The 19250-nt window shown below is 37.3% G+C and overlaps 1 protein-coding gene across 1 annotated transcript; it reads right to left on the bottom strand.

The window, feature by feature from the left end:
• Positions 1-4417: 4417 nt before the first annotated feature.
• Positions 4418-18733, bottom strand: LOC120425056 (serine protease grass-like). Its single transcript, XM_039589428.1, has 4 exons — positions 18653-18733; positions 5275-5713; positions 5002-5213; positions 4418-4928 (listed from the first exon to the last, which is right to left on the bottom strand). Exons 1-4 carry the CDS (start codon positions 18717-18719, stop codon positions 4513-4515), a joined length of 1134 nt encoding a protein of 377 aa, XP_039445362.1. The 5' UTR covers positions 18720-18733; the 3' UTR covers positions 4418-4512.
• Positions 18734-19250: the final 517 nt, after the last annotated feature.

Raw genomic sequence — 19250 nt, 5'->3', positions numbered from 1 at the left:
AAAAAGCAGCAACAACAAGGTTTCATCAATCAATTCGAACCGATTCAGACGCGCAAGAAGTGGGCACGATTCAACATGTTTGTGGAGGCGCCTGCGGAAGATTTAAAAGTAAACAAGATGGAAAGCAACTTTTAAGATTCAGGTAGAAAAACAACCGGGATATTCCTGAAAATTATTTGCCGTATTCTGTTTGTCGGCTGGTACATGAAATTTATCTAATGAATCAGCATTTCCATTGTTTGCAATTGTTTTAACAAACTATGAATAAAACATAGCAAAAATCAGGGTTTTGCCAACATCACTTGGGAAAGGCACATTTTTTTGCAGTAATTTTATAATTTTGAAGAATTTGTTTCCAAGTCGTCGAGACAATTATTTTAAAAAATCAACAATATTATCCGGAGCCTCGATTATCCGAAAACATTTTTTTTTTCATTTTCTGACTTTTAACATCAAACTCGAGTTCTGCGGTACCATTTTAGTCAAATTTGTATAGTTGATTGCCTATTATATTGCAGAATACATTTTTTTACTATTTCATCACCGCCATTTTCTTTAGAGTAGTTGGGTCTTTCATATATTTTTTGTGATTCGATTATCCGAAGTGATTTTTTTTCTGAGGCCTTCGGATAATCGAGTCTGGACTGTATAGAATTTCCTACGAGAAACTATATAATATTATTACAGGGTGACCACTCAAATCCCATTTTCAAATTCCCGACTTTTTCCCGACTTTTTTTCCAGACTTTTTCAGAATGCTCAAATAATACGCATTTCTTATCTAAAGAATGATTTCATACAAAAAACTTTCTATAAGAAATGTCAATATTAACCACAAAAAAAAAATAAATGAATTTAAAAATAATCCAAATATAGGCATTTTTTGTAAATACAAAAACTAAACAACAATTTAAAAAAGCTTCAAAAATGGAATTAAATTATTATGATTCAGAGTAGAAACACAAACAATAATTGTTTGTGTTTCTACTCTGAATCATAATAATTCAAAGACTAATTATTAGTCTTTGAAAAAAATATCGAAAGTTCAACAATACTTACAACTTCCTTGTAATTTTTTAAATTGGCAAAAGTATAGTTTTTGATACTTCGTTTCATCTGGTTCGTTTCATCAAAAGGTCAAAGATAACTGAACTTAAAATTTCTTTCTATTTTTTTAAACTTCATCATCATTTTAAATCAAAGAATGATTAAAACATAATTGCTGATATTATTTATTCAAAGGATTTAGAATTTGTCAAGGAATTTATAAAAAAATGTTTCTGCCAAGTTCCCTTTTTAATTTTGTAATTTTTGATATATTTTTTTCAATTTTAGTTTATCTAGTGGTCAGTATTTACCTGTTTTTTTTTTCAATGAACATTCAGTTTGATATGATTTCATGTTTTACCACTTATTTTAAGCAAAATGTTTGAAGAGACAATTTTTTTAACAGTTTTGCAATAACTCTTACTTTCTTTTTTTTTTGCAATTTCCAAATTTTCTTTATATTTTCAAAACGTAAAAAAAGTTTTTAAATTTTGGATTTTATTCGATATTTAAATTTTCCGAAAGCTGAAAATCAAGCTTTTTGTATAGTAGGTAATTTACCCATACTCTCAAAAAAAGTTAAAAGGCAACATTTGAAAAAAAAAACATATTTTTAATTACTTAATGAATTTAGTTAAACAATTAAAAATATTTACCAAAAAAACCATTGCCAAACTCAAGTTGGAATCTGTTTTCAAATATTCAATCTATGTGACAAAATGAAATAGAATCATAACTCTAAGCTGGCCATTAGGCTCTATTTTTATATTAGTTTATCATTAACTTAACCTCTTGTTTGATAAACAAAAAAAAAGAGATCATATGATTCATGAAAAATATTATGAAGATCTGTGTCAAAGACTCCTATATATATTATGATTTTGAATGTTTTAAACAGCTTTTCCATACTCAAATATATTGAATTAGTGAAAAGAACCTTAAATTTTAAGTAAGTTACTCAAGTAGAATTGAGCAAATTCAATTTGAAAATTGCACAAAATACTACAAAATTATTCAAGAGTTAAAAAATAATTTTCAAACAAGTATGCTTAGAATTCCCGAATTTTCCCGACTTTTTGACAAAAAATCATAAATTCCCGACTTTTTCCCGATTTTTTGCGGATTTTGGCGAGTTCCCGACTTTTTCCCGACTTTCCCGATTTCCCGACTTGAGTGGCCACCCTGATTATTAATATTATATATATATATATATATTTGGGTAAAAAGCAACGCCACCTACCGGCAACATTCTTAATTATTTTTTCCCTATACAGTTCAGACTCGTTTATCCAAAGCCATGATTATCTGAAAATTTGTGTGGGACCAGCGATGGAAGAATCTTCATCAAATAAATATCTTTTGACCCTCATCAAAAGAAAAAAAAAACAGAAGGGAACATGGCTCTCCTCTCTCGCTCACGAATGATCGGTAAATTAAAATTCAAAAAATCGTTATCTGGATTATTCGGCGGAGCACCGATTTCACTACTACACTTGCAGGTTTAATGTCACACGTTGAAAAATAACCTGTCACTTTTTGTAGTTGACCATAAATGTAAACAAAACAAAATTAATTAATTGAATTGGTGCTGACAATGAGATACAAAAAAACCTTCTTCTGATTGTTTTTCTAAGGAATGTTCGGTAGCGTTTTTTTGTGTGTTCCGACTCCTATTTCTTTCGCGAGTGAAGGAAACTAGCCAGCAAGATTTTTTTTGCGATTATTTCATCTGTGGTCTGGACTTTTTGCCTTCCTCACCTCCTGAGGCAAGGCTATAAAATCACTCGAAAATTGAACTTCTTAAATATACCTTCTAGATATACCTTCACGTATACATATCGACTCAGAATCAAATTCTGAACAAATGTCTGTGGGGATGTGTGTAGACATGTTTTTTTTTCCACACGATTTTCTCAGAACTGGCTGAACCGATTTTGGCCGGGTCAGCCTTATTCGATTCATTTTGGGGTCCCATAAGACCCTATTAAAATTTATTCTGTTTAGTAAAGTAGTTAAAAAGTTATGCTAAGAAAAAGATTTTTGTATCTACAAACTTTAGTAAGAAAGGCAAAAAGGGTGATTTTTAGCATAACCTCATAAGGCCGTCTTTTTGTTTACGTGCGAGAGTCGCGCCAGATGCGAAACACCCGGTTGCCACATTGCTTCAAATGAGAGTCTGCATGTTTTCTGGAAAAGTCTGTACCAGTTATATATTTTTTTCATAAACTTATTTTCATTAACGTCATGATTCGAATTCCCGGACGCTTCGAAACCCGGACACTTCAACTTGTTTTATCAATTATTTGGATATAAGTTCGCATTATGAATGTCAAAACTGTGTTATTTGATGAATTCTAACATCAACTTTCATTTAAAGTTTGTTTGAACGCTGTAGTTAATGCCAAAACAATTAAATTAAATAAAATAATAAGTTTACCAAAAATGCGAAACATTTCAACTGAAATATTTCATAGGCGTCCGAAGCACCGGGAAGGCAAAACAGAAATTTATGTTTTTGATTTCCTTAAATTCTAGCAAATTTGTGTATAAACTATCGATTGTTTTGATGTTAACAGCATATTTGAGACCTAAAGAATGCCATTCACTATCATTTCAGTCCAAATTTGTGCGATTCATAAGCAAAATCGAGTGTCCGGAATTCGAAGCAAAAGTGTCCGGATTTCGAATCAGCTTTTAACAGTGTCCGGGATTCGAAGCACAACAAGTGATTTTAATTTTCAAATTCTGATGAAAAATTGTTAGAAAAGACATATTTTGCATGCGTCCTCTTAAAACTGACTGTTTATACTAAATCCTGATGATATTTCTACATTTCCAACTTATTACATGATTTTTTGCCAGCTATAACAAAAATAATATGCTACTAAGTGTCCGGATTTCGAATCATGACGTTATTACTTTGTAAATGTGAGGAAGGCACCAACCACCTACTGGTGGATTAAGAAACGTTTCTTTTTTGTGATTTTTACTATACTTCCACACACAACTTTAATTGCCTAAAACCAAATCTTGGAGCTTATGGTGGTGTGTCCACCTCTGTAGAATCAGAAGTGTGTTGTTGTATGAAGACTCCGTGCTCAAAATCAACCCACATCTACGAATCATCTCTGCGATAAAACTTTACGCAGTAGGCCTGGCCGCTTCATCGTGTGTGAGGTTCAATACATTCTAATGCCATGGCGTACTACAAATGTTAATAAATGACAAGAAGAAAGCTAGGCGTAATCTAACCTAAGGCTTTCTCCAGGATCCCTTCAAAAGAATGGCTGCGCTAGATAAGATTAGATTATATTTTCTGAACTGTTAAAATTATGATGTGATATTTTTTATATACAAACATAAATCAATATTCAAATCAGGTGAGCATTATTTATTTGGTAATTAAAAATATATTTTCTATGTCACATATCAAAAAACTCTCGTTCACACTCAAGTCCACGCATCTCAAGCTCTAATGTTCTGCAAGATCCAGTCCATGTAGCTGGCCACCCGGCAGTAGATTCCGGGCACGCTCTTCTGTCCGCACGTGTTCACCCCGGCCGAAACAATGCCAAACTGCACGAACCGCGCCCCGTTGTAGTTGGTGCTGAACCCAAGCGGACCTCCGGAATCACCCCGGCACGTGTCCACCAGCTTCTCTCCTCCGGCGCACATCTGCTTGTCACTGAGCGCCACATTCAGCCGGTTCTCGGTCATTTTCTGCTGGCAGTCGGCGTTGCTGACGCGGGGCAGAATCGCCTCCAGCAGCACGTCCGAACCGGTTTGGTTTTCGGTTGTGCCCCAGCCGGTCACGACGTAACGATCGAACTGTTTCGACCGGAGGTCCGCAGTCACCGGGAGGCAGATCGGACGGATGTGGTCTGGTTTTGGGGGGAGAGAAGGGTAGTCTCGTTAGTATACTTATTACTAATACTTTTTCAAAGCGATCCTCACATTTCCACGTGATGGCACGCTCCAACCGAATCAGCCCAATGTCGTTGGCGAACTTTGGCCGATTGTAGTCCGGATGAATCTCGAACGACTCCACCTTGTACTGCTCGGCCGGGTCGGCACAATCCCGCTCGATTTCCTCTCCGTCGGCGCCCCGGTAGATGTTGCAATCGATTTCGCTGCTTCTGGTGTGTTCTCCCAAAATTACGTGATCACTGCGAAAGAAGAATAAACCATTGAAACATTTCAAACCATCGCCACATTCCACCAACTTACATTCTGAGCGTGCTCCTGGTCTTGAGGCAGTGGGCCGCCGTCAACACGTAACGCTTGTGGATGATCGATCCGCCACAGCCGTCAATGAACGCTCCGTTCGTTTCGTACCGCAGCAGGGCCATCCACGGGTAGTCAAAGACCTTGGTCACGTTACCACCGGCGATCCGATCGCTCACCGATTGGCCACAGTCCGTCGGCAGCAGGTTCACGTTCCCGGACAACGGGGCCAGCGTCGTGGTCGTCGGTTCCGGACCGACCTCGGTCGGCTGACAGCAAATGCTTCGGGGCACCCCCGGAAGGGTACACGCGGCCCGTTTGATGTAGTTGTCATACTGGGGCATCGGCGTTGGGCTCGTGATGATGCTGTAGATGTTTTTGCAACGCTCGACCCGGACGCACATGCCAGGCTGCCGGCTGGGGGTGGTGCACGGTGCGCTTTCTGTAAGCAAACGTCGGACGTTTTCGATCAATTCGATGTTGAAAAAAAAATATGATTTGGAAACAAGGCAACAGATTGCGCTAGTGGAAAGCTTTTTTTTTGTGCCTCATTGCAGTTTCTTGTCTTCGTGTCTGTGATAGAAATGTAAAAATACTATCGATTTTTTCGTACGGTAAAGGAAAAAATCGAATTCAAAAATGCTTGGAATTTTTCATCTGTGCATCCTTGTTTCAGACAAACAAAAAAGAAGTGTCGCGATTGCTATTGTTGGTGTTTTTTGTTTTTGGCAACAAATGTTTTTTTTTATTTCGGAGAATTTTTTTAGGCCAATGCAAATTTTATTACGTGTTTTGCCCATTTTAAATTTTCCGAAAAAGGTGAAAAAATTATTCATGCTAAAACAAATATTACAAAGTAAAAAAATTCTGTGTAAAATCGCATGCAAAAGCATGCACATCACCTTTGTGAACAAAATCATGTAATATTGTATGAGAAAACGTGTACACAAAAAGCATCTACAAAAGAAAATAAATAAATTTTGCACACCTCAAAAATAATATCCATCTATTGCGAGTCATATCCAGATTACCAAGTCCGCGCCCCAACCATCTCGGCTATCTCACCCCTGTGAAATTAGATGGATCAACACCGATGTACCTGTACGTTCCCCATACATCGTATACAGTTAATTTAGTATACGACGTACGGGAAACCTACTGCTAAATCGGCGTTGGACAAAACATTTATAAGACGGTGAGATAGCCGAGACGGTTGGTGGCGCGGACTTGGTAATCTGGATATGACTCTCAACAGATTGATATTATTTTTGAGGTGTGCAAAATTTATTTATTTATCTTTTGTAGATGCTTTTTGTGTACACGTTTTCGCATACAATATTACATGCTTTTGTTCACAAAGGTGATGTGCATGCTTTTGCATGCGATTTTACCATCGGATTTTTTGCTGTGATTGTTTATTCCAAAAACTTGTACAATCAAAAGTAAACTATTGTGAATACATTGTATAATTTTTTTTCTATTATATTCGGCAATTTCAGTCTTTTTATACAGATTGGAAACGGTCGTTTCAATTTGGGGGAAAAATAATTTAATAAAAAAAAATTGCATATTTTTTTGACCGTAGCATTAAAACAACAACGCGGAAAAACTCATTGCTCGAAAACATAAATCAACGTTATTTTCAAATATAAAATCAAATACAGGGCCGTAGCCAGGATTTTTGTTCGGGGGGGGCTTGGGTGCAAAAATTCAAAGAGTATAGAAACCAGCAAATTATTTATACCATCACTTGGTTTATGGTATAATTATTAAGATGAATTGTAAAATTGTAAAATAATGTATGCAAAAATGTTTTAAAAGATTTTCTTCTTTAGTTTTCAATGTCTTTATTGAAGAAACTCCTTCGTCAAGAGTTTCTCTTTATTCATACAGCTAGTTTGTATTAAAGGAGTAGAGAAGAAAGTGTTTTTTACATTTTCTTGAATTGTTTAATTGTAATTGAATTTCGTGATAAACTGTCGCTAAATTTAAAATTTACATAACTTGAATAACATTTTTCTAATAAAAAAATCCTGAAAAAATATCGATTTATCTAACCATAAGTATTATATTTTTGTACTTTATACTGAGAGAAAAACCCACGAACAAACTGGTAAATTTGAACTATCAAATTTTAAACCGTCTGGATTTATATTATCAGCTGTGTGATCACTGTGATGGTTTATATGACAAATTGTTTCAGAATTTGAGAATTTAAAAAAAATGAAAAAAATCAGATCTTAATAAAAGGTAATTTTTAAATAAAATTTCAATGTATCGTTTCAGTGTTGCTTATCTTTGAAAAAAAAATTAAAAATAAATTATCCGATCGAATAAACGGTTCAATTTCAACCAACGAGTATCAAAAAATGCTTAAAGACTTTCTTATCCAGCGATATCCAGAGTCAACATATTTTAAAGTCTATGAATTCATAGAAATAATTAAGTTTTTTTTCGGCAAAAAAATTAAATGCACAGTAAGCTTTGAAGTGCTTATTTCATTAAAACGCAAAAATTAACATTATCAAATTTATTGAAAATAGTGTACAAACTGTTAAGCAAGTATTTTCAATGAAAATGATATAACAGCAACTTCAAGCAAAATTTGTATTGTTCTTATCGTGTATAGACTAAGAACTATTGGAGATTGGTCTATTAGTTCCTGAGACACATCTTCTTGAAATAAAAAAAAGTTCAAGATGGTATGTCAGAGACATAACCGAAAGACATAGGACCAAACAATTTGAATGTGTTTTTGGATTGCTAGTGAAATCTGAAATAAGATTATTTTATTTTGTTTCATAGATTTGTCGGCAAAATTGTCATAAATGTTCTCCCAAGGTAAACCTTCTATGAGGGCACCGGCAACTCCAGGTTGTGGCCACTACGGTCGAAATGTCAATTTTCATGTTCAGTATCAAAAACCATGAATTTTGATATCCATATTGCCACAACTCGTATAGTTCTGTTAAAGACCCTCCGGGCCCCGGGGGAACCTGCTTTGAGATCACCGGTCACTCAAGGTTGTGGCCACTACTGTCGGAATGTCAATTTTCATGTACAGTATCAAAAACCATGAATTTTGATACCAATATGCCACAACTCGTATGGTTCTGTAAAAAGTCCTCCGGGCCCCGGGGGAACCTGCTTTAAGGGCACCGGCCACTCCAGGTTGTGGCCACTACTGTCGAAATGGCCATTATGTTCAGTATCAAAAACCATGAATTTTGATACCCATATTGCCACAACTCGTATGTTTCTGTAAATGTCCCCCCAGGCCCCGGGGGAACCTTCTTTGAGGGCACCGGCCACTCCAGGTTGTGGCCACTACTGTCGAAATGGCCATTATTATGTTCAGTATAAAAAACCATGAATTTTGATACCCATAATGCCACAACTCGTATGTTTCTGTAAATGTCCCCCCAGGCCCCGGGGGAACCTTCTTTGAGGGCACCGGCCACTCCAGGTTGTGGCCACTACTGTCGAAATGGCCATTATTATGTTCAGTATCAAAAACCATGAATTTTGATACCCATATTGCCACAACTCGTATGTTTCTGTAAATGTCCCCCCAGGCCCCGGGGGAACCTTCTTTGAGGGCACCGGCCACTCCAGGTTGTGGCCACTACTGTCGAAATGGCCATTATTATGTTCAGTATAAAAAACCATGAATTTTGATACCCATATTGCCACAACTCGTATGTTTCTGTAAATGTCCCCCCAGGCCCCGGGGGAACCTTCTTTGAGGGCACCGGCCACTCCAGGTTGTGGCCACTACTGTCGAAATGGCCATTATTATGTTCAGTATAAAAAACCATGAATTTTGATACCCATAATGCCACAACTCGTATGTTTCTGTAAATGTCCCCCCAGGCCCCGGGGGAACCTTCTTTGAGGGCACCGGCCACTCCAGGTTGTGGCCACTACTGTCGAAATGGCCATTATTATGTTCAGTATCAAAAACCATGAATTTTGATACCCATATTGCCACAACTCGTATGTTTCTGTAAATGTCCCCCCAGGCCCCGGGGGAACCTTCTTTGAGGGCACCGGCCACTCCAGGTTGTGGCCACTACTGTCAAAATGGCCATTATTATGTTCAGTATCAAAAACCATGAATTTTGATACCCATATTGCCGCAACTCGTATGGTTCTGTAAATGTCCCCCCAGGCCCCGGGGGAACCTTCTTTGAGGGTACCGGCCACTCCAGGTTGTGGCCACTACTGTCGAAATGGCCATTATTATGTTCAGTATCAAAAACCATGAATTTTGATACCCATATTGCCACAACTCGTATGTTTCTGTAAATGTCTCCAGGTTGTGGCCACTACTGTCGAAATGGCCATTATTATGTTCAGTATCAAAAACCATGAATTTTGATACCCATATTGCCACAACTCGTATGTTTCTGTAAATGTCCCCCCAGGCCCCGGGGGAACCTTCTTTGAGGGCACCGGCCACTCCAGGTTATGGCCACTACTGTCAAAATGGCCATTATTATGTTCAGTATCAAAAACCATGAATTTTGATACCCATATTGCCGCAACTCGTATGGTTCTGTAAATGTCCCCCCAGGCCCCGGGGGAACCTTCTTTGAGGGTACCGGCCACTCCAGGTTGTGGCCACTACTGTCGAAATGGCAATTATTATGTTCAGTCTAAAAAACCATGAATTTTGATACCCATATTGCCACAACTCGTATGGTTCTGTAAAAGTTCCCCCGGGCCCCGGGGGAACCTTCTTTGAGGGCACCGGCCACTCCAGGTTGTGGCCACTACTGTCGAAATGGCCATTATTATGTTCAGTATCAAAAACCATGAATTTTGATACCCATATTGCCACAACTCGTATGTTTCTGTAATGTCCCCCCAGGCCCCGGGGGAACCTTCTTTGAGGGCACCGGCCACTCCAGGTTGTGGCCACTACTGTCGAAATGGCCATTATTATGTTCAGTATAAAAAACCATGAATTTTGATACCCATATTGCCACAACTCGTATGTTTCTGTAAATGTCCCCCCAGGCCCCGGGGGAACCTTCTTTGAGGGCACCGGCCACTCCAGGTTATGGCCACTACTGTCAAAATGGCCATTATTATGTTCAGTATCAAAAACCATGAATTTTGATACCCATATTGCCACAACTCGTATGTTTCTGTAATGTCCCCCCAGGCCCCGGGGGAACCTGCTTTGAGGGCACCGGCCACTCCAGGTTGTGGCCACTACTGTCGAAATGGCCATTATTATGTTCAGTATAAAAAACCATGAATTTTGATACCCATATTGCCACAACTCGTATGTTTCTGTAAATGTCCCCCCAGGCCCCGGGGGAACCTTCTTTGAGGGCACCGGCCACTCCAGGTTGTGGCCACTACTGTCGAAATGGCCATTATTATGTTCAGTATAAAAAACCATGAATTTTGATACCCATATTGCCACAACTCGTATGTTTCTGTAATGTCCCCCCAGGCCCCGGGGGAACCTTCTTTGAGGGCACCGGCCACTCCAGGTTATGGCCACTACTGTCAAAATGGCCATTATTATGTTCAGTATCAAAAACCATGAATTTTGATACCCATATTGCCACAACTCGTATGTTTCTGTAAATGTCCCCCCAGGCCCCGGGGGAACCTTCTTTGAGGGCACCGGCCACTCCAGGTTGTGGCCACTACTGTCAAAATGGCCATTATTATGTTCAGTATAAAAAACCATGAATTTTGATACCCATATTGCCACAACTCGTATGTTTCTGTAAATGTCCCCCCAGGCCCCGGGGGAACCTTCTTTGAGGGCACCGGCCACTCCAGGTTATGGCCACTACTGTCAAAATGGCCATTATTATGTTCAGTATCAAAAACCATGAATTTTGATACCCATATTGCCACAACTCGTATGTTTCTGTAATGTCCCCCCAGGCCCCGGGGGAACCTTCTTTGAGGGCACCGGCCACTCCAGGTTGTGGCCACTACTGTCGAAATGGCCATTATTATGTTCAGTATAAAAAACCATGAATTTTGATACCCATATTGCCACAACTCGTATGTTTCTGTAAATGTCCCCCCAGGCCCCGGGGGAACCTTCTTTGAGGGCACCGGCCACTCCAGGTTATGGCCACTACTGTCAAAATGGCCATTATTATGTTCAGTATCAAAAACCATGAATTTTGATACCCATATTGCCACAACTCGTATGTTTCTGTAATGTCCCCCCAGGCCCCGGGGGAACCTTCTTTGAGGGCACCGGCCACTCCAGGTTGTGGCCACTACTGTCGAAATGGCCATTATTATGTTCAGTATAAAAAACCATGAATTTTGATACCCATATTGCCACAACTCGTATGTTTCTGTAAATGTCCCCCCAGGCCCCGGGGGAACCTTCTTTGAGGGCACCGGCCACTCCAGGTTGTGGCCACTACTGTCGAAATGGCCATTATTATGTTCAGTATAAAAAACCATGAATTTTGATACCCATATTGCCACAACTCGTATGTTTCTGTAAATGTCCCCCCAGGCCCCGGGGGAACCTTCTTTGAGGGCATCGGCCACTCCTGGTTTTGGCCACCACTGTCGAATTGGCCATTTTTCATGAGAACCGCCGCATCATAGCGACTTCCACGCCGTCCGCTTCGCTTGAATTTCCTCCTTCTGCTGCCGGTGGTTCTTCCTTCTGGTTGCTGGTCCTCTTCTTCTATTGGCCGCTGCTGCTGCTGCTCCGCGCCGGCCCGACGTGCACAGTTCGAGTGCTCGTTCCAAAGTGACTTGCTTTTGGGAAATTTTCTGCTTAAATAGCGGCACAGCCGGAGAACGGCACAAAAGAGGCGCGGTCTCGAATGCATACGCTCGCTCTGATTGGTCATCTGTCCGATTTGTACTGAAAAATTACTCATTTTGATTGCATGTTTTAAGTGCTTTAACTATGTTTAGTCAGACTATCTATGTAGTTAAACAATAGCTGAAGTCTTCCTCTTTCGATTGGTGGTCCAACCATCTGGATTGATTCACAGGGAAAAAAGATATAAGCGTTCAAAATGTCCCCTTTTTTAACGCTTAAAAGTGACGCTTTGGATCGAATTTCTGAACTGGCCCCCCAATATAGTAAGTAAAGACATAGTCCTATGTCAATAAACTTGCACGATAAAAATGCGAATAAATGCGAACACGATTAACAAATTAAAATCTTCAATTTACTTATTTTTTTATTTTGAAATAACTGTCAAAACTGAATTAATTTTTAAAATAATTGTTGATAACCAATATGATTTTAAAAGATAAAGGAGGAAAATAATGTAAAAGTAAATTGGTTGTGCTGGTTATAGAAAAGACTCTCTGTATCTTTCTAAACAAAAAAAACACAAATGAAATCCTTTTTTTTGGATTTCTGGGATTTAACTAATAAAAATTATGTTGAATAATATAGAATTGTAACCATTTATTAGAATCGTTGTTTATTCAAGAAATATCTTGACTCTGGGAACAAAATCCTGCACATTTTATGGTTTAGAAATTTTATATTTAAGAAACCTTGCTAAATTAAAAGTAAAGAAAACTTTATGTAAGAACTCATAAATCAATTAGATTTTTCCTGTAAATATAATCTCAGTCTGCACTAGAATTCAAACATAAAAATATTTGAAGCATCACAAAATTAAGATTAAAAAAACATAATTTATTGAAATGTTTGAATATGCTGTATGTAAGAATTCTTAAACCAAGTAGATTATTCCTGTAAATCTAATCTTAGTCTGAATTTTGCTATAAGAACCATTCAAATGAAAATAAAAAAAAATGTCCTGTATACGGAGACTCTTAAAACTCCATACAAAAAAATCAAGAAACAGTCAAGAAAAGATTTACGGAAAGATTTTGCTTTAGCGGTACGCAGCTGAAAAGAAACAGAAACAAAAAGGGGCATTTGATATTTCTTCGGGTGCAATATGTGTTGATGAGATTTTGATTTGTTTATTTGAATGCGACTGAGAATAACGTTTAAAAAAAATGTATTCGCTAAAATAATATTGAAAAATTGCCTCATGAAGCCAACTGTCAAAACGCTGAATCTTAAAATGCCGAATATGTTAAGAATGGATTTTGGTTTTTGCTCAGAATTAAGTTTAAAATAAGAGAAAAGTCATTACAATAATCAATGGTACAATAATAGTACACTCAAACCCCGATGGTTTGACACCAACTGTTGTCAAACGAACGGGGTCACTTTTAAGTTTGACACCCCTTTTACACGAAGTTCACACACACTACCAAACGTTTGTTTTGATAGTGTGCATGAGCGCCGTGTAGAAAGTGACAGTCCGTCACTTTTTAGTTTGACTTTGACCAACCAACGGGGTACAAACTAAAAAAGTGTCAAACGAAAAAGTGACCAACCACCGGGGGTTGAGTGTATTTTTTAAATTTTGATATTTTTTAATATTGATTATTTGATTTATTTTTTCGATTTTGATTTATTTTATTGAATTTCTGATTTTTTTTTGGAAATTATTATGTGTAATTGTTACAATCCCGTCCGTGTGGATCAATCGAACCGAACCATCTGAATCGAAATCGAACCAACTGGACTCAAAATCCAGAGTTCGCCGGTTCGAATCCCGCGGCGGGCGCTCTAAAATTATTTGTGTAAATACTACTATTCGGTGCCGTCGCTCCGTGCTATACTTTCATACACTTAGGAGCCCAGGGTGGTGAAATCTAAAATTAAGAAATTTAAAAGTAGTAAAATTTGTAAATTCTCAATTAGACCGTTGCAAATATTATTCTGAACTTTATGTCACTAAACTCTGACCAAAGTCGACAAAGTAGAGCAAACAATCAAAAATATAAAAAAAAATTAAAAGCCGTTGGTTTATCATTTTAAAAGTGTTTCAAAACCTCACTTTAAATCAGTACAGTTGTTTTGCTTCATTAGTTATCAAAATATCTAGTTACTGGCGAAAAGCTTTTTTCGTGAAAAAAAAAAATTGCCGCGGTTCAACGAAATGTTACAAAAATTTCTAATCCATAAAGTCCAAAAATTTGAAATGAAAAAGTTCCATAAAATCCAAAAATTTGAAACGAAAATGTTTAAAAATGAATTATTTACCAGAAATTTAACAATTTGAAAATGATGTTTAATTAATTTAATTTCTGAGTTTTTGAATCCAAGCTTTATTTTTTTTTTACATTTTGAACATTTTTATCATTTTATTTCTTGCTTCAAAAATCGCAAGCATGCACAAAGCGAAAATTAGTTGATAATAAGGATTCACTTAGTTGATCTTTCGATTTTTGATATATTAAATAAAAATTGGAGAGTGGTCACGGTGGAAACAAATAAATGTGACCAAAAGTAAGCATTTTGGACGAGTGGATTCGGGTAAAAGGATTACGAAAAAGCAATAAAAAATACACACAGATATTTTTCAAGCATTTTTGTCTAAGGTCTCAGATATGTAACTACGACGATACGAAGTTGACCTTATAGCTGTCGGCCACTATTGCTAGTACCAACCACTAGTGTCTTCCTTTTATCTACAAGGACTTCGCCGCCCTGGGCTCCTAAGTGTATGAAAGTATGGCATGGAGCGACGGCGCCGAATACCCATATTTACACAAAGAATTTTAGAGCGCCCGCCGCGGGATTCGAACCGGCGGCCTCTGGATTGTGAGTCCAGTGCGCGGTCCGATTGATCCACACGGGCGGGACGAAGCGGGAGATATGTAACTAACCATATTCTAAAAACCAAAACGATAAAATTAGAAGTGTATTTATGATAATAGTCGAAATTCACTCAAATGTTCTTCATTTTAAATGATTTCGATCTTGAAAACAAAATCTGAATATTTTGTAGAAATTATAGCATTTTTTGAAAAATTGAAAAAAAACATCATTTGTTAATAGTATGAAGGTCCTCAAAAAGATAAGGGGTTTTAATGCAAATAAAGAAGGGTTATTAATTTTTCAGTCCAAATTCGACTAGCCGATTATCCAAAAGTTCGAAGGACTTCGGATAATCGAATCATGAACAAATGAAATCGTTTTTTTATTTGCTTGCTTTTAACATCAAATTCGGCATCTGCAACCACATTTGAGTTAAATTTGAACAATATTTCTTGGCCACCATTTTGACCGCCACTTTGAATCTAAAAATTCTAAATTATTTTATGGTTCTTCAGGAGTCATACTTAAGTTCGACTATCAAAAATAAGACAACGAGATTTAAGGATTTTTGCTAAAAAGGTATTAGCTTCCGAAAATGACCAATTTTGCGCAACATAACAGGTGCATTGTCAGGCAAGCTAGCACAGACATGAGTTTAAACATTAATTATTTCTATGTAGCCCCGGATATTGCTATTTTCGAAGGCTAATAACTTTTTACCAAAAAACCCAAAAAAATAAGGTGTCTTCGGGAAAGTTTTTCCAATTTTAAAGAAGATATTAGTTATGAAAATTGGTAAGAACTGGGTAGTTATTGCGCCTTCCACAGGTCAAAAACTGAAACAGTTGCTTTTCTCCATACATTTTGACGATTTTTCCCAAACTTGGTGGTCAGTGGTCAGAAAAAGCTCAAATTTGGAACTTAGGCTAGTGATGGGTCAATCTTTGATTTTAGGGGGTAGCCTCAAGTAAGCCCAGATTTGGACCACCCTAACCAATGTAATGCTAAAACGAGATAAATGAAACGTTACTGAATGAAACTATGTTCAAATCTGCAGATCAATTTTTAAATATTGGATCCATAATCTACGAAAACTGAGCTCGGCAATGGACAGGCAAATTACTTAGTTTGATCAATCTATTCTTGATTCTCTATCTTACAAATTATTTCTGTGGAGAGAACACACAATCATTGTATTAAGATTATTTTTAAGGTAGTACACACAATCATTGTTTTGAGATTTTTTTAAGGTAGTACAATTTTAAAAAATTGGGAAAAATTTCGGGGGGGGCTGCAGCCCGGTAGCCCCCCCCCTGGCTACGGGCCTGATCAAATATGACTCTTTTTAATTAGCGTGAAATTCTAAAACAAATCTACGGTATCAAGCTTTCAGTGTTATTTTTATTTTTCATTTAAGAATGCATAAAATTAGCTTATAATTATAATTTATTTATATGTATCATTACCCCTTTTCACTTTGCTAGGAGACGTTGATTTTAGGTCCAGGATACGCTCTGATCAAGCGTTGCGACCAATGGCATAATTTGTTTTTAATTCGAGGTCTACTAAACAAACGAGTTACAAAAACTATGAAAAATATTAGTTTCCATTGAAAATATTGTTTATTGTGGTCCAATCCAATACCTGCTAGCTGGCTGCGAAATTATGGAAAAATATTGTTTGTATCATACGTGGGAGACACACACACACCCACACACCCACACACACACACACACTCACACACACTCACACACACACACACACACACACACACACACACACACACACAGTATCTACAGCCTTCGCCAGAAAATTCACACAAGCATTCTTAAATTAACAAAAAAAAATCTTCTCGAATCTGTTCCGTTTTTGCTTATTCAGTTCAGATAGATACAAGTAAAACTATATGTGTTCCGAACAGTAGTTAGTACCAAATGCGATTCCTTGAAGCTGATGCAGTTACAGGCCTATCAACTAGTAAAGTAAACTGTAATGACGGAGTTAATTGAAAGGTTAATTTATATTTGCTTTAAAAATAAGGTCGTTTTTTTTTAAATTACTGATTTAAATGTTCAAATAAAATATCATAACGATAACTCGTCCAGCTCAAACCTTTGTAGGGGTAAGAGGTGGGACCATCATCATCATCATCATTTATTTTTTGTTTGATCTTAGTTTACGTTTGCTCAGGTTTTTGTTATATTTTTTTCTCTTGAAGACTAGGACATCCACAACTTTGCTAATTAACTTTCACTCTAAATGCGCAAATCTCCACTTGGTAGAAAAAAAAACTTAATTGCTGTCATTTTATATCCGGATTTATCCACCCACTTTTTAGTACCGTGAACCGGGGTGACTTTGATAGCCGGGGTGACTTTGATAGGTTTGCAATTTTTCCGCAAAATGAAGAGTACAATTAAAATAGGCAAGGAATGGCTTAGAAACATACTGACCATGGTAGAGAAGTGTTCAAAGTACCTCAAGAAGAACTTTTCATAAAATTTTGACAAGTTTAAAAAGTTAGTTAACTATAGTTAAGAAAATGTTGATAAAAGTCATTATTTTAAACTTCTCAAAGTGTCATGATTTTCTCAATGAACATGATTTTTAATCGGAAAACGGAATGCATTTTCGGATTCTTTGGACAATTTTCCACTAGGAGAAGGTTAAAAAAGTTTGTAAATAATAAATAATATGTGTTTTTGAAACACAATTAAAAAAATCTCCAAATTTATAGGCAATTTCAGTTGAACAAATTTCATGTAAAATGTGAAAACTTGTGATTCGTGCTTCGAATTCAGTATAAAATGCAATATAAATCGATAATTTTATAAACAAAACTAGTTTTAACAAATTTTAGGCAAAATTCCGACTTTTTAACAATTTTACCTAAAATTTATATGTATTTTGTTAAAAAGCTTATACACTTAGTAAACTAAATATAAACATTGATTTTTTTTTCTTAAAAACTATATCAGCTACCTTAGTGATGGTACATTTAGCGTACAAATAAAGTTTGAACATCTTAAATATGATTTTAACAAGAAAAACTATGACTATCAAAGTCACCCCGGAATTAAAACTAAGAATTTTTAACGTAACTATTTTTCTAAACATTATTGAAAAAACTTTTTTCCGAAATAGTGCATGGACTTTGTGTGGTCTACCCCAGTACATGTTTTAAAAATAATAATCTTGAGAAAAACCTTACCTGTTGGAAAATATTCTAAAAACAAATTGAAATCCTATCAAAGTCACCCCGGTTTACGGTACCACGAAATCCAGTGCATTTGGCTCTTTAAAACACGTTAATCCTCACATTGCAATCACACATGAACAAAAAACCCTCGAAAACCCCAGTTCAAGGAAACACCTCGTCGATGATAATGGGATTGTTTGTACACAACTTTGCTCCACGATCGCTCGCTTGGTTCTTTCCAAATCTAAACAACGCACGACGCGGCCGACTATCATCATCAATGCCAACCGGCTGATAGTCGCGTCCAAGCAAAGAACCACACCACAGAGTCAAGGTCTGCGATCATCATCGACGATCACACTTTTTTTTCGATCTGTCGCTTGCAAAGTGACTCATCTCACACAAAAACCGGTCATCTTCCATCTTTTTTTTCTGGCATCGCTTGCCGTTTACACTGTCCCCATGGGGTTAAACTCTTCACGATCTAATAAAACGGTCTAATTGATCGAGGTGATCACGGGACGACTACGTACGTGCAAAACTGCCCGGAATCGAAACTCCGAGGGCCACGCAGGCCAGCAGCAGGATGTCCACTTTCATAATCGCGGAAGACGGTTTTTCTAAACTCTTCCTCTTACTCATCTCTCCTAAACCAATATCTAATCCCCCCATATCTCTATCCCTCCTCAATTACCCCACCCCTCCTCCCTTCCCCCTTTACTCTACTCTTTATCCCATTAACTTTCAAAATTAAAAAAAAAATTCTCTTATCAATATTATCACAACTCCCTCCACCCAACTTACTATCAAATATCTATCTCAAATCTTTTTATCCCTATTCCCTAACAAAACTCCCACTTAAACTACCATACTTAATCCAAACAAATATTTACAACCACACAACTCTATCAAATACAATTTCACATTTATTCATATTACCATTCCCTACCCTACCCATACCATCCCCCCTTCTTTCTACTTAACCTTTCTCACAACATCCCACATTACCTAAACCCCATCTTACCCCTCCTCCCTACCATCCCTACACCTACCCACCAAATCCTAAATTTTTTTTCTCACAACCCTCATCTTACCCCCTTCCACCCCTCCATCCCTATTCCCCCTCACCAT

This window comes from Culex pipiens, chromosome 1, assembly GCF_016801865.2.
Source record: "Culex pipiens pallens isolate TS chromosome 1, TS_CPP_V2, whole genome shotgun sequence".
Lineage (NCBI taxonomy): Eukaryota > Metazoa > Arthropoda > Insecta > Diptera > Culicidae > Culex > Culex pipiens.
This window is presented reverse-complemented; position numbering and strand designations above follow the sequence as displayed.

What these genes read in the sequence shown, in the direction of transcription:
- LOC120425056 (XM_039589428.1), bottom strand. Translation starts at nt 18,719, where the DNA reads ATGAAAGTGGACATCCTGCTGCTGGCCTGCGTGGCCCTCGGAGTTTCG. An exon ending in ACCAGGAGCACGCTCAGAAT is followed by an intron (nt 5,214 to 5,274) that starts GTAAGTTGGTGG and finishes CTTCTTTCGCAG; the next exon opens with TGATCACGTAATTTTGGGAG. An exon ending in GCGTGCCATCACGTGGAAAT is followed by an intron (nt 4,929 to 5,001) that starts GTGAGGATCGCT and finishes CCCCAAAACCAG; the next exon opens with ACCACATCCGTCCGATCTGC.